At 44.3% G+C, this 14,478-nt stretch overlaps 3 protein-coding genes across 3 annotated transcripts in view; all 3 read left to right on the top strand.

The window, feature by feature from the left end:
* PRKAR2A (protein kinase cAMP-dependent type II regulatory subunit alpha) overlaps positions 1–9,671 on the top strand; it is a 60,969-nt gene extending 51,298 nt beyond the window's left edge. Inside the window, exons 7-11 of the mRNA XM_071550362.1 lie at positions 1,344–1,445; positions 3,169–3,243; positions 4,114–4,179; positions 4,844–4,982; positions 5,548–9,671. Of these exons, the coding sequence (XP_071406463.1) occupies positions 1,344–1,445; positions 3,169–3,243; positions 4,114–4,179; positions 4,844–4,982; positions 5,548–5,681 (516 nt within the window). The 3' untranslated portion in view covers positions 5,682–9,671. The remainder of the gene's footprint in view (positions 1–1,343; positions 1,446–3,168; positions 3,244–4,113; positions 4,180–4,843; positions 4,983–5,547) is intronic.
* Positions 9,672–11,003: 1,332 nt separating this feature from the next.
* RPP14 (ribonuclease P/MRP subunit p14) lies at positions 11,004–13,893 on the top strand. The gene is made up of 5 exons (XM_071549696.1): positions 11,004–11,085; positions 11,571–11,655; positions 12,406–12,482; positions 13,071–13,149; positions 13,750–13,893. The coding sequence occupies exons 1-5, from the start codon at positions 11,018–11,020 to the stop codon at positions 13,804–13,806; spliced, it is 366 nt and encodes a 121-aa protein (XP_071405797.1). The 5' UTR covers positions 11,004–11,017; the 3' UTR covers positions 13,807–13,893.
* On the top strand, positions 13,806–14,409 carry HTD2 (hydroxyacyl-thioester dehydratase type 2). Its single transcript, XM_071549695.1, has one exon. It carries the CDS (start codon positions 13,844–13,846, stop codon positions 14,354–14,356), a length of 513 nt encoding a protein of 170 aa, XP_071405796.1. The 5' UTR covers positions 13,806–13,843; the 3' UTR covers positions 14,357–14,409.
* The last annotated feature ends 69 nt before the right edge of the window (positions 14,410–14,478 follow it).

The following is a 14,478-nucleotide window of genomic DNA, read 5'->3' as shown; positions in this document are numbered from 1 at the left end:
CTTTTGCAATTCCCCTGACCGTTTCTGCACCTTTCTGCCTCCCCAAACACAAACACTTGAAGACAGTTCTACCAGTGAAGAATTTCTTTAAAAAAAAAAATCCCTTATGCTTTACTATCTCTTGTTCTCCTTTGGATAGCAGTCATACCATCCTGCCTTTCATCTTTCACATCCTTCAGCTTTTATGTTCCACTACTATCACCTCTATCAGTCCTTGTTTCAAGTTACAAGTATTTGCAGCCTTCATCCCTAAAAAATGTTGACTTGAAAATACCTCTTCACCTCACCATGTTGCTGCTGAGATACCAGCTGACGGGTTTGGGAAATGAGCTCCAGAGGAATGGCTCTCAGGGCAGCAGATGTGTGTGCTAATTGTGGCTTTTTGTTTGTTTGTTTTTCCTTTGGTGCCATTTTCCTAACCAAATTTCCGCTCTTTCCCTCCTGGTTTTTGGCTTTGATTGTCACGCTCACAGCCTGTGTAAGGCACACTCTGGCTCTGCCCGAGGGGGGCGGGCGGCAGCAGACACACCGGGTGGGTGGGTGGGTGGGTTCCCCTCCCGTTATCCCGGACGTGCCGCTCTGTCCCGGCGCTCCCGTGCCCGTCCCGTCGGTTGTGCCGGTGCTTGCCCGGCCCTTCCCGGTGTTCGCGCCGGGCCCGCAGCGCCGCCCAGTGGCTGGAGCGGGGATTTGCCCCAAATTTGGGCTCCAAAACACCCCCAACAGTTTTTCCTTGCGGAACACGCGCACAGCCCGCAGTTAGGAAGTCGTTTCTAGGAATTGGTCCTTTCGTGACATCTGGCTCTCGGATCCGAGAGGATGGAGAAGTGAACAGGCCTGCTGCTGTTCCATGTTCTGTTCCTGATCTGTTTGAGACCAGTTCAGATCTCTGACTTGTTTTTGAAATCTGTGGCTCAAGTAGAGAAGAATCCAATTCAGACTTAGTCCTGTAGTTGCCTTAAATCTTGGAAATTCCAGTTTCCACTGCCTTCAGCAGGAAAAGCAAGACTTTGTTGTGGAAGCATGAAGGATATTCACAAACAGGCAAAGAAAACCTCTAAACTCAACCCTGAAAACAAGTACAAGGTAGACTAGAAATTGAATTCCTAGATGCTTATCTCAGAAGAAGCAGGTCCTACAGCTCCCTGTTTTTCAGTTTGTTACTGCCAGAAGTGCTCTCACAGGAGCTGTTGCAGCCACTGTGGTGGTGGATATGGTATCACTTTAACAGCTGATTTCTCAAACCCAGGGTCTGCTGTAAATACTAGTTCATATTTGTCAGTTCTTTAAACAGGGCACATTCTAGTGAAGAGAAATAATGTATTTTTCTGTGCTGTTTCTTGCAGGATCGAGTGACATTCAGAAGAATTATACTGAAAAACAATGCAAAGAAGAGGAAGACCTATGAATTATTTATTGAGTCTGTGCCCCTTCTTAAATCCCTGGAGGTAAAGCTTCTCAGAGACATCTACATCAAATTTTTGCATGAGCAGTAGCTCCACAGTCATTGTTTCTGCTAGGTCAGAAACCTGTGTTATTTTTGCTTAGAACAAAATATTAAGGGCTGCTTTGGTGTTATGTTTACTATACAGCTTAATCTTCATTGTTGAAGTTCTACCTTGCTTTTTGTTCAGGGCCTTTATTCACAGTAAGAAATTTGCTTATTTTTATCTGTCTGATATTTTTAAAAAAATCTTTCCACAAAAAACCCCCCACAAAACAAAAACCCTCTATACATTTGTCAGAGAACAGGTATCAAAGTGCAAATTGGAACTCAGGGCTGTGGTTTCCTTTTAGGGTGTGGTATTGAAGTCCTCAACTGATATGCAAGAGGTAAACTAAGAATAGGCTAAAAGAGCTACCTGGGAACACAATGGCAGGTGTCATGCTGGTGTGTGTGGGGCACCACTCCAGGAGCAACGTGTAAATTGTCATTTCTGTTGGTTCAACCTGTGCCTTCAGAGGGCTTTTGGAACCGACCAACCTACTTAGACATCAGTATGTGTCTGTCTTTGCCTTACGCTGTAATTTAGCTCTCCTTTGTGTTCTCGTAACAAAAAATCTTTTTCATCATTTATCTTTAGTAAAAGCTCGTAAGCCCTTTGGGGAAAGATTACAAAATTGCTAAGTATCATTAGGTGTGAATAACAACTTCTACTATATATTATTTTGGACGTATGGTATAGCTGTGGAAGGGGTAAAAATTACACAACTCCCTCAGTGCCTGGCTTAAATTGGTTTCATCAGTGTGACTTCTTTTTTTGAAAGCAAAAATGACTCAAATATTTAAAGATATGGAAAAAACCTCATTAGCACTGGATGGCTTTTTGCATGACACATTGGAGTTGAATCATGCGTGGATCAGAATTGGATTTCGCGAACATAGGCGAGATTAAGGTGCCTTTGGGGAGTGAATGGATTGATTACAACTGAATCATCTGTTGAATTTTAACAGTTGGATTTTCTTCCTTTCTTGGTATGGTTTTTACACTGCTCTGAAGCAACAGGATTGTTTTGTGGGTTTCTAGGTGGCCTGTGGAAAACACTAAAGATAATTCTGACTGTTCTTCCTCTCTGATTACGAAGAATCAGGCTGTTCCATGCCATGTCAGACAGTGCTGCCCTTCCTGCTGGGCATCCTGGCTGCAGTGCCTGCTCATGGTTCACAGCCCTTGTCCTTTTCATATTCCCTTCCTTACCACTCTAGGAATGAATTTTGGGATACAAGTGCCCCCCACATATTCAAGTATGTAGCGATTAAAATATTTTGAAGTTGTGTTGCAGGTGTTTCTCATCAAAGGTTATTCTTAGTAAGTTTATGACATTTTTCTGAGTGTTTTCTTAAAATTTCAACTGAATATTAGAAGAAGTGATCTAAACCCCCTGCCCCCCACTGATCTACACCAGCCAAATCAGTTATTTTTTAACTTTGGAGGTAAGAAAAGCACAGGGATGGGACACTAAGACAATTTTCTTTCCCTGTTGATTATGATATCTTGAGAGCAATGTTGCAGTACTATGAAAATGTAATTTTTGGGGTATATTTATTGTTTGTGTGTCTGTGTGTTTAGTGAATGCCTCTTCATTTCAGGAGAGGTCGTAGAGATTCAGGAGAGTTGATAGAGATGAGCTATAAGTGTTTATTATTTTTAATTTTCCTTTTTGTTCCAGGCATCAGAGCGAATGAAGATAGTGGATGTTATAGGAGAGAAAGTGTACCAAGATGGGGAACGTATAATTTCTCAGGTACTTGAACTCTAGACTTCTCTTTATCATTCTCCTTTCTCTGCTTCATTTTTTCTGTTTGGAATTGACTTGTAGGATCCTGTTACTTGAACCTACTTGGCATCTGTCTCCCTGAAGCCTTTAGTCCTTTTGCTTCTGATTCACAGCAGAGGCACGTGCTGGATCTCTGCTCTGACTTCCAGCCCTATGCTGAGCCCACAGGGGTGACAGAGAGAGGGAAAGGTCTCTCTGTCACAGATAGAACTTTGAAATTAAGTGCTGGCAGAGCTCTCCAGAGTAGATGTGAACTGGGATCTGCTGAAGGTTTGCAACATGGTGGGGGTTGAGAGATGTGACAAAGGTTCTAGGAACTCTCACAGGATTGCAGAATGGTTGAGGTTGGAAGTGACCTCTGGAAGTCACCTTGTCCAAACCCTGCTGTTCAAGAAGGGGCACGGAGAGTCTGTTGCCCAGGACCGTGTTCAGGTGGCTTTTGAATATCCCAAAGAATGGAGAGTTCAGAACCTTTCTGGGTGTGCTTGGTCACTCTCACAGTGTCAGTCTCACAGGCCCTGTTTAGTTTCACCACTGGCTACTTAAATCAGGATCAGAAGATTTGCACTTCAGTGATTTTGCTGTATATCATGAATCTCCTTCGTGTTTACCTTTCCTTCTGCCCACTCACTGAATGGTGTGCACTAATAGTTCCTTCCCTGTGGGTTTCTTTGGTTATATTACCCAACCAGTCATCTTTTAATGTTAAGAATCTGAATGTTGGTCAATTCTAGCAGATTTCTGCACAAGGCCTAGTTCAAAGTGAATGTGCAAATACCATTTATACATACTGTCACAGTCAAGAGAAAACTAATTTATTTTCCCTTCTCTTCACAGGGTGATAAAGCAGATTGTTTTTACATTGTAGAATCTGGTGAAGTAAAAATCTTGATTAAAAGCAAGGTGAGTTCAAATTGGGTGATTCAGCCTTAGGTCAGTCTCTGTTTCGATTGATTAATAGAAGAGATGTGAAAAAGCCTACCGTGGCTTATTTTAATGTATTATTTTATATTTATTATTACTACTCATGATGTAGGTTGTAAATCCCCATATCTGTTCTGAAGTGGACAGAGGTCACTTTACTAAAATGGAAAAGGCTTTTACTTGTATCTGCTGCTCTGCAGACTGACCTGAAACACTCATCTCCACCCTTAAGGCCAGGAAGAAACTTTTCCTCTATGATTATAGAAAACTGTAGCTTATCAAACATGGGGTCTGTTATTTCTAATGACATACTAGAGGTTAGCATTGGAATGGATCTCTGTGCTCTGAAGCAGCCTTGGGGAACAGCATGTGGTCATGATAAAGCCTGTGTTAGGTTAAGGTAATAGCAGTTTCCAGAGCTGTAGCAGTAAATACCTGCCAGTTTCAAAACTTGTGGGCTGGCACATGCTTTTCTTATCATGGTGTTGAGGTGTTTGACCAGCACAGACCATGACTTGGGAGTTGCTGTGTTAAAGGCCCTAAACCAATGAGCTGTTGTGCATGTGTAAGGTATGTGAGATGAACTGCAGCCTTCTATAAGGACAGAACTGTGTGCAAATAATGAACCTGCACTGTTTGACAGACTATGACGAGTAAAGAAGCCAACCAAGAAGTGGAGATTGCCCGGTGTCACAGAGGGCAGTATTTTGGAGAGCTTGCACTTGTTACCAACAAACCCAGAGCAGCCTCTGCCTATGCTGTTGGGGAGGTCAAATGTTTAGGTAAGCAGATGTTCTTTGTTTCTAGTTACCATTTTCTGGTCTTGGCTTGTCTTGTGGACTGTACCTGAGCGAGCACCATTCAAAACCCAGAAACCTTTTGGTAACTGGCAGTCAGAAACCAGAAGTGGGGGCTGGAGCAGGGGGGGCTGGAGTGCAGGAGGTTGGAGCAGGGCTCCACGTGGAAGTTAGAGAAGCACCTCTGCTTCCTTATGGCAGATGTTCTATTTTCTGCATGTGTTGCCTGTACTATCTGAAGGGGCAAGTAGTATCAGCTTCTTGTTGACAGCTTGTTTGCCACACAGAGTCTTCAGGTGATTGTTTAATGCCAGTGTGGGATGTATTTTGCTTCTGTATTTGCCCTTGAGGTCAGGTTCTTATTTCATTAATCTTGTTTCTTCAAATAACAGTTCAGAGGGAAATCAGATACATGATTTCTGTTTCTGTGGCTTCAGAACAGCCTCAAACCTGAGTGGGTTGGGAGGTCTGTGTTCCAAATTCAAAAACCAGACTGGTATGTGGTGTCCTTTTTGACAAACAATCTTGTTTTCACCTCTCTCCTTTACAGTCATGGATGTGCAAGCATTTGAGAGGTTGCTTGGACCCTGCATGGACATTATGAAGAGGAATATAACACATTATGAGGAGCAACTGGTGGCAATGTTTGGCTCTAGCATGGACCTGTTGGATCCAGGGAATTAGGCACAGGGTACCTCAATGCCTTCTTAGTTCAAGACACAGAAAAGCCTCCTATCAGCAACACAACTCACAAGGACAACGGACGCTACGGAACAGTTACTGCTGCTGTTTTCTTGGGCATTTTAGAAACCATAAACAAGTCTCAGCACAGATGGATTGCTCACTCCCTGCCTCCACTTTGCTGCTGATACTTCTTTATTAGACCTAGATTAAAGATGATTCTAACCCTATGTTCACTTACTTGGTTCAGAATGGCATCTGTCCAACAGTTCAAGTGCCTGATATGAAACCCAAAGTGTGCAAGATACAGAAGCCTCCTTCCTTCTGGGTGTTACTGTTGGCATAAATTTTCCAATCAGATTCTGTAGTAGGAGGTTGCCTGTTCTGCAGAGGCAGCCTGTGAAATACAAGCCTTTTATGGGCTGTTTATCTTCATCTGATGCTTTTACACAATGACAAATTTGCTTTTAATTGTAGCATCTGGGTTTGAAGTTAAAATATCAATGGAGCCAGTGAATAAGATGGCACTGAAGTTTTTGTCCACCTGCTGAAAGTGGCAGGTACTAAATAGCTCTTTAAACCAAGTAAACCAAGCTGGGGACATGGGAAAAAGTCTGCTTAGCAACCAAATGTAGAAAATGAAGCATTACTATATTTTAACTGTTTTATGAGCAGTGAAGAAAATTGTTTTACTCTATGCTGCCCAAAAAAGTGCAGTGGTTCAGATCAAATGGCCTGAAGTGTCATAATTGTCATCTCCCCAAATTTGCTCCTTGTTCCTGACACTGAGTACATTTTATGGTGGTGAGATCACAATATATGACCTTCTCTTGCTTCCAGAGATCCTTTATACTGCTAGATTTCCCAGGGCACAGTTGTTGACTGTGTCAGTTTTAAAGCTTTCTAAGGAGGTGAATGTTTTGTAATTTAGATGAATACTTCTGTCCTTGTTTACAGGAGCTTCCCCCAGTCCTAACATTTCACAGTATTCTAACTTCATTAAACACTTGGATGCTTCCAAATACCACATTGATTTGCTAAACTTTTCAAAAGTTGGCAACATTTGACTTTGTAAAGCAAATGTCTTTGCTAACTATGCAGTTGGTGTGTTTGAGGAGTCTTTTTGGTTTAGGTGATAACTAAGCTAATTATGTTTCTCTAAAATACCTGTTAAATTTGCAGCATTTATTAGGTAGATTCTGTTTCTATAGCTTTAATGACCTTAATTGGCATATGGCTGAGATTTTATCAGAGTATTATCTAAATAAGAATCAGACCATAAGAAGGACATTTTTATGATGTACAAACAGAATATTTATATCAAGACATTGATTTTGGAGGTAATAAATCTAGTGACCCTTTGAATTTGCATTCTTCTGCAGCTCATGCAAAACATACTGGTGTTTTATCGGGTTATAAAATTTTAATTGTGAATGCTAATGTAACAGAACCTGCTCTTTTTATTCATGGCCATGTGAGCAAGAATGGAAGGATGCTAATCTTGAATTCCTGCTTTTGGTTATCACAGTGGACATTTCTCTGAGGCACGAGATGCTTAGCAGCAACTCTTAAGTTGATTTCTGGACACTTTTTGTCCCCTAAATGGATTTTCCTCTCATTTCCTGCAATATGAACAAGGTGGAAAGTTGATCAATTTGAATGGCTGTTGTCCAGTTACTGTAATTTCAGTCATATTTTTATATAATGCAAATGATTTGTAATGGACACCGCTGAACTCGGTGTTTCCATGTTATTAAAGTCCTGGTTGTGATGTCTAGTGGCTGTTCTAACTGCATGTATTTTAGAACAGTGAATTTCCCTTGCTTTCCTGGGCTGTTTCTTTGTCATAAATTACAGCCAAAGAAGCAGCAGGTGCTTCTCATTCATGCTTCCAAGGTTTAGCACCAAAGACAAAAATAATTATTTTGATTACAGAATTAAAAAGCAAACAAAACCCCTAACAAACCCAAACCAAACCACCAAACAAACCCCAAGAAGAGATAAGAAAAACCCACTCATCATCAGGTTTTTGCAGTGGTAACAGATACAACTTTAAGACACTTTGGGCTCCCATGACAAGAATCTTTCTGAAGCCAGCTCGTGACTGTCCTGTGAACCAGGCATACCCTGGTCCCTGAACCAGTGTGAGTTTCTGTGCTGCTTCCTAAACTGTCTTGTGAATTAAAGAGAAACTTGCTGTGAATAATCACCAGCCGGCCTTTGTTGCTCCCAGGCAGAACATCCTCTCCTTTATCCAGAGGAGCCTGGCAGGTTGGGCTGCCTTACAGATGGATTCTGGTTCCTACAGCCTTTGGTTCTCTGCAGGACAGGACTGTAACCTCCACACAGGGAAGCGTGGGCAGTTGTTCTGAAGCTTAGCCAAGCCCAGGCAAAGCTGATGTTAGATTTTTGAGATGCTTCTGTCTGGAAAGGAGGATTTGATGACTTCTAGAAGTCAAAGGAAAAACATGAGAATATAAAATCTAAAGATTGGGATCCCATGTGGGCAAGAACAGACTTTAAAGTTTTGCCTCTGAGCTCCCTGGAGCAAAGGCACACTGGGCAATGCCATCCTGCACCCAGGGTCTGTGCAGCATCAGTCTGTGGTGCAGAGAGGCACATAACCCTTGAGCTGAAAGAGAATGAGCTGCTAAGGTGGCTCATCCATTTAAGAGCTATAATGTGCAATATGCCTGATTAGTTTGGTGTGATTTAACCAACCTGTTCTGTACAGTTTTGGAGCATGAAGATAACGAGAGAAGCTTTAATAAGATATTCATTGTTGGCAGGAATCTGGTTAGAGCACCCACAGTGAGCAAAGGTGTGAGGGGTGATACCGAGTCCAGGGAGTGAGTGGAGCTCCTGTTTGTGACCATCTGCCCCATCCCTGTATCTCAGCTCGTTCCTTTTTATGTTGACTGTTTTCATTGCAGTTGTTGTAGAGAACAAGCCCAGGTGTTTTGTAACCACTCAGTGTTCAGTAAATCTGCCATGGAGTCTCTGAAACTGGCACTAGAGAGAGGTCTTGTTTTTAATAAAAGAACTCAGCAGCAAAGTGGGCACAGAGGATCATGTCTTTGAGACTTAGAGGAGTCTCCTGTTTGTGATTCCTGCTTGTGATTGTGGTGAAGTCAGTAAGAGGAGCTTTCAGTGATCAAATATCCTGGCATATGGTATTTCTGTCAAATGTCACAGCACAGGTTTCACAATGTAAAAGAACAAAAAAAAGGGCAAAAGTGCTCTATTTTTAGAAGCAAAAGTGCAAAACTTAAAGTGCAATTTTGCACAGAGGGCAACAGAACCTGAAATTCCTTTGAATGTCACTTCCATTCTTTCTTTTCTGTTGTCTGAAAGCAGACTCCTGTTTTTGACATGTATTTGTAAACTAGTCTTGCCAAAATACAAACATGTTGGGTTTTTTCACTCCAGCTAATTTTTGTTGTTATGGTTATCGCTGATCTTTTTTCAAACCATATATTTTATTTCAAGAGGCCTTCCCTGTGGATTTCCTCCTGGCACCCTGCAGCACTACACTGCTATTTCAAGAGGCAAGAGAAAGTCACTAACCTCACAGGAGACACTCAGCTTAGCTGGCTGGAGCTAATAACGTGCTACTAATTTTCCTCTGTGAGGCGGGAGGGGAATTGAATTCTGCATAAAGTTGCTACCTCAAGGCTCCAAGTGCTTTTAAAGGTCTTTCACTTGGGAGAGTTTAAGACAACAGTTCTTAAAATTGGGTCTGTTCTTCTGAGTTAAATGTTTTTTTAATTAATTCATTGAGGGACCCTTATTTTAACTCATATGACTTTTAGTACTTGCTTCTCAAAGGATGAACAGCTGTGAAGTTTGGTTCTTGCACTGTAGTGTTGAACATGAAAGAAAAAATATCTGCCATATAAAAACATATGGTTTTAACAAATTAAACCACTCTGGGGTTCAGCTTCACTTTTGGTAAATAAAAAACTGACCTGTTGTGTCCAGCCTTCCTGTACAGTCCTGTGTGTGCTCGTTATTGACTCGCTGCAGCTGACACAGCCTCACAGCAGCTCCCTGGGGGCAATTGGGGTGCCTGAGTTCCTGTAGCTCCTCTTGCCAGAGCCTCATGGAGAGCAGCACTCCCCCTACTGCAATAACCAAAACAGATTTATACAGCACCTGACCTCCAAATTTTGTTGTTTGGTGATAAAATTTTACTAATAGCTTAAAATTAATACCAGTGTCTGTAGGTGTTGTTGATCCAAGTAAAACTGGCTGCTCTGATAATTCTGCCAAATTATTGTAGAACTGATTTATTGAGCATTGGAGTAACTGGTTCTTGGTTCCCACGAGAAACACAATATTCCTGAAGGTCTCTTGTTGGCCTGCACTTACAGCTACTGAATTTTACAGCTGCCTTTTATTTAACCTAACTAACAATCTGAAAATTACTTAGGTACATGCGAAATAATACTTGCTTTTGCTGAAGTATTTTTTCTGTATGTATGTTTTTTAAGTCAGTCTGGGACAGTTCAATTGGATTGTGGTGCTGAGGATGAGAATCCTGCTGGAATAATGCAGGACCTTTGCACAGACTGAGCAGTGTGATGGTGAAGGCAAATGGTGTCCTTTGAGCTGGGCCACGACAACCACATCAGATGTGCATTAGGCCATTCCAGTGATACCCTGCTGGGGTCTATACCAAAAGGTTCACCCAGAAATTGGTAAAAGAAGGAAAATTCTGTGAAATTCTTTTGCTGGGACTTACGTTTCATCATTTCAGCAGAGCAGAAATGCTTCCATCCTTACTGCTGTTTCTCTCCCAAGGATGTATTTCACTGATGTTAGATCAGGTAGAAGGCACTAAAATTGTGTTATTTTACCTCCTTGATGAGGTGTTGTGCTGCCACCCTCCTGCTGTGCACTTCTCCAATCTGTTTCTGCTGTGTACTGCAGAACAGAGGCCGGCATAGCACAGTGCCCTGCCACGGAACCACGTATGGCCCCCACCGGGAACACGCTCCATCGGGAACCGCAGCGCGACCAACACATCTCTTTAAAGGGGAAGCAGAGGTGCATCTGTGCTCCCCACCGGCATGTTCGTGGCGCAATGCTCAGTATTGGCCTTACTGAACTTAAAACCTCCGAGTGCGCCTGGAAACAGCGTCTGTTCCCGCAGCTTCCCGAGGGATTCATGTCAGACCTCAAACTCTGCTCAGCCGAACGGGCCGGGCCCGGGGCGGCGGCGCCGCGCGGTTGCCATGGCGACACCGACAGAGCGGTTGCCATGGCGACACAGGCCGAGCGGTTGCGTGGCGACATTGACCGCGCGCGGCCGCCGTAGGAAAGGGGCGGGGCCGGGCATGGCGGCCGCGTTCGAGCGGCGCGTGCTGCGGAGCGCGGCCCGGCACCACTATCTGCGCGTGCGCCTGTGAGCGACCACCCCGGGCCGGGACCCCCCCGGGACCCCCTGCCCGCCCCATGGACCCCCCCTGTCCTCTCCATAGACCACCCTGCCCGCCCCATGGACGCCCCCCGTCCCGCATAGACCACCCTGCCCGCCCCATGGACCCCCCTGTCCTCCCCACAGACCCCCCCTCCCCGCCCCACGGACCCCCCCTGTCCTCCCACAGGCCCCCCTGCCCACCCCACGGACCCCTCTGCTCCCCCCCCCCGGCCCCTCTGTCCTCCCCACAGACCCCTCCCCGCCCCCCGGGCCCTCTGCCCGCCGCGTGGACCCTCCCCTGCCCGCTTCCACAGCCCTCCCTGCCCGTTCCCCGGGACCCCTCTGCCCACCCCATGGACCTCCCCTGTTAGCCCCACAGAGCCCCTGCCCGCCCCCCGGGACTCCCTGCCCGCCCCAGAGCCCCCCCTGTGCCCCACAGCCCCCCAACCCCGCTGTCTCTGTGCCCGCAGGGACCTGCCCGACGCGGGGCCGCGGCCGAACGCGGCGCAGTTCAAACAGCTGGTGGTGTCGGCGCTGAGGGAGCTGCACGGAGAGGTGGGACCGGGATCGGGATCGGGGTCTCTCCCGGGCCAGGAGAGCCCTGGGGGAGCGGCTGGTTTGCTGCCCTGTGTCCTCTGGAACAGCAGAGCAGTGTCCGAGCAGGGGCAGACGAGATAAGTGTCTTGGGTTCGTCGCTGCCGTGACCCGCTGCCCGCTCACCACCCCACGCTGTTGATGATGGTCCTGATGATGCTCTGCTGTACATTTTTTAGTGTCCGTGGTCAAGGGGCTCCAATCATCCTGGAGGTGTTCAAGGCCAGGTTGGATGGGGCTTGGAGCAACCGGGCCTAGTGCAAAGTGACCCTGCACATGGCAGGGAGTTGGAATGAGATGATCTTTGAGGTCTCCTTCAACTCAAAGAGTTCTTTGATATCTGGTTTTCAGAATTTGTGGAATTGCTGCTTTTGCTGCAGGGAGGCTTTAAAATGAGAACTGTGGTAATGGAACACGTTTGTGGATGGGAAAGCCCACAGTACTGTTCTTGCTGTTTGCTGTATTGCTGTGTGACTTTAAGCAGGTCACATCACCTCTGGGTTCATGTTTCTCTGGCTGTAATGTGGAAATAAGTGCCTTCTATCTAAAGAACTCTGAGAGGAAGGTTGCTATTTAAAATGTGGTTGTGGTGTAGCTGAAACTCTCCTGTGAGACGTGACTGTAATTATAACATGATGGGGATGAAATCACTTGCTTATAAACCACTATAAGAGCACAGGATGGTACTTATTAAATAACATTTTTTCGTAGGTCGGAGCAGCTTTGCCTGTTGATGTCTTGACATATGAGGAAAAAACTCTGTCTGCCATATTAAGAGTTATTAGCAGGTAAGGTGCAGTCAGTACAACCTCCTGATACTGCCATGAAAGTACATTTTGTAAGAAGACCAGAACTCCTAATCTAAGAGTCATCTTTGAAGAATTAAGTCTAACTTGCAGATATTTGCAACCAGCATGCAGAAAGTAATTACTGAGGCTTGGTAACTTCATGCATCAACATGTTATTCCTGCTTTAAACTATAATGGTGTAAATGGTTTTAAGACAGGAACTAAGCACTATTGAAGTATGTGGCTTTAAATCTCTTTCTGGAATAAGAATGTTTACTGTAAATGGTGAGGACAACTGCAGGTGATTTAGGGGAAGGAGGAGCTTAAATGCACAGAGACAACAAGAACAGGTAAAGTGACCTTGAAAAGGTTACAGTACAAATCTATGTCAAAGACAAGAGACTGCAGCCACTGCAATAACCCTTCAGGACACAGGGTTGCTACTAAAACTCATTGGTGAAATCACCTGTTGTTAAACTCAGTTAAGGTTTCATTACTCTTAGTGTAACATTATTTTTATTTCAGATGTTTATGTTGCAGGAAAACTGATAAAATTTTATTAATATGTTTTGTTTTCTTTTTACTTAGTGGGCTTGTCAAGCTGTGGAGTGCTCTGACCTTGCTGGGCTCCTACCAGAACAGGAGATGTGCCTTCCGGGTGCTGCAGGTAAAGCCTTGCAGGGCTGGGTGGCTTCCCCCAGATGCCAGTTCTGGCTCTAAGCTTGGCTGTCTGACCATGCTGCCCCTTCACAGAGAGGTGGCCTAGATGCAAAACTGCCTTGGTTTAAGAGTGAAATGCTTTTCAGGCAGGTGTGTGGGCCTGTGTTTGAGGAGTTCACATCTTATAATGAATCTGGTAGTGGCTGTCTCATTACTTTATGGTTGCAGTCCAGTGACAAGTCCTGATGTCATTAATACATCTGCAAGAAAATAATTTCTGCCAGGCTTTGTTCATGGCTCACATCTTGGTCCTGTCTTTTGTTTCCAGGGCCCCATTTCTTCCCTTTCCAATGGTCACAGTTGACTGACCTTACCAATGTGCACTTCCAGAGCTTATAGTTTTCTAAAGGATGATGCTTAATCAAATGAGTTCTGAGAGTTCTTTGTCTCTGAAGTATGGCTAGACAAAAATCTGCTTGGGCATAGCTCTGGGTTTCTAATCTTTCCTATAAAAGGAAAATTTAGGTATTTTCAACTTTGAGTGCGTTTGATGATGATTTTTTTTTAATACTTTAGTTTGTTCTTGTTTTTTCTTTACCCAAACCAGACATCTCCGTTTCTTCTTGCATTATCTGGCAACAGTAGAGAACTAGTCTTGGACTGAAAGTGGTTGCTGGTTTGGCTGCACGAAGCAGAAACTGATGGAGATGTTGCAGCACTTCAGGCATGGAATTTCTGGAGGGATTTTCCCCCAAAGAGCCTTGACAAAGATGACATTTATCAACTCCCTGCTTGGACATCCAGTACTTCAAAGTTTACACGTAAAAGTTGGAGACAAAGCTGAACTTACCAAAGCTTTTACACAGAATGATGTTGTTACTTTTTCTTACTTAACAGGTGACACAAATCCTTTGCATTTAAATGAGGAGTTTGCAAAGAAGTCGAGGTTTGGGAGAACTGTTGTACATGGAGTTCTGATCAATGGACTTATTTCTGCAGTTCTGGGTACTAAAATGCCTGGTCAAGGGTGCATATTTCTTTCCCAGGAGATCCGGTTTCCAGCTCCTTTGTATATTGGTGAAGAAGTCACAGCTGCAGCAGAAGTGAAACGGCTGAAGGGTTCTGTTGCACACATTTCAGTATCATGTCAGGTCAGAGAAAGTGGGAAGACTGTTATGGAAGGGATGGTGAAAGTCATGGTGCCAGACAGTTAGAGCTGTTCATCTTGTGCAACTTCACTATAAAGGCCAGAAATGCTTGGCTTTGGCTTTGTCTTTTTATGTGACATCCCTTAATCCAGTAAATTTGCAACAAAAAATGCTTGAAAGACAGTGCA

Source organism: Pithys albifrons, chromosome 3 (assembly GCF_047495875.1).
Source record: "Pithys albifrons albifrons isolate INPA30051 chromosome 3, PitAlb_v1, whole genome shotgun sequence".
NCBI classification, from domain to species: Eukaryota; Metazoa; Chordata; class Aves; order Passeriformes; family Thamnophilidae; genus Pithys; species Pithys albifrons.
Note: the sequence above shows the minus strand (reverse complement) of the source record. Positions and strands in the feature narration are given on the sequence as shown.

What these genes read in the sequence shown, in the direction of transcription:
- HTD2 (XM_071549695.1), top strand. Translation starts at nt 13,844, where the DNA reads ATGGAGATGTTGCAGCACTTCAGGCATGGAATTTCTGGAGGGATTTTC.
- RPP14 (XM_071549696.1), top strand. Translation starts at nt 11,018, where the DNA reads ATGGCGGCCGCGTTCGAGCGGCGCGTGCTGCGGAGCGCGGCCCGGCAC. An exon ending in TGAGGGAGCTGCACGGAGAG is followed by an intron (nt 11,656 to 12,405) that starts GTGGGACCGGGA and finishes ATTTTTTCGTAG; the next exon opens with GTCGGAGCAGCTTTGCCTGT. An exon ending in ATATTAAGAGTTATTAGCAG is followed by an intron (nt 12,483 to 13,070) that starts GTAAGGTGCAGT and finishes CTTTTTACTTAG; the next exon opens with TGGGCTTGTCAAGCTGTGGA.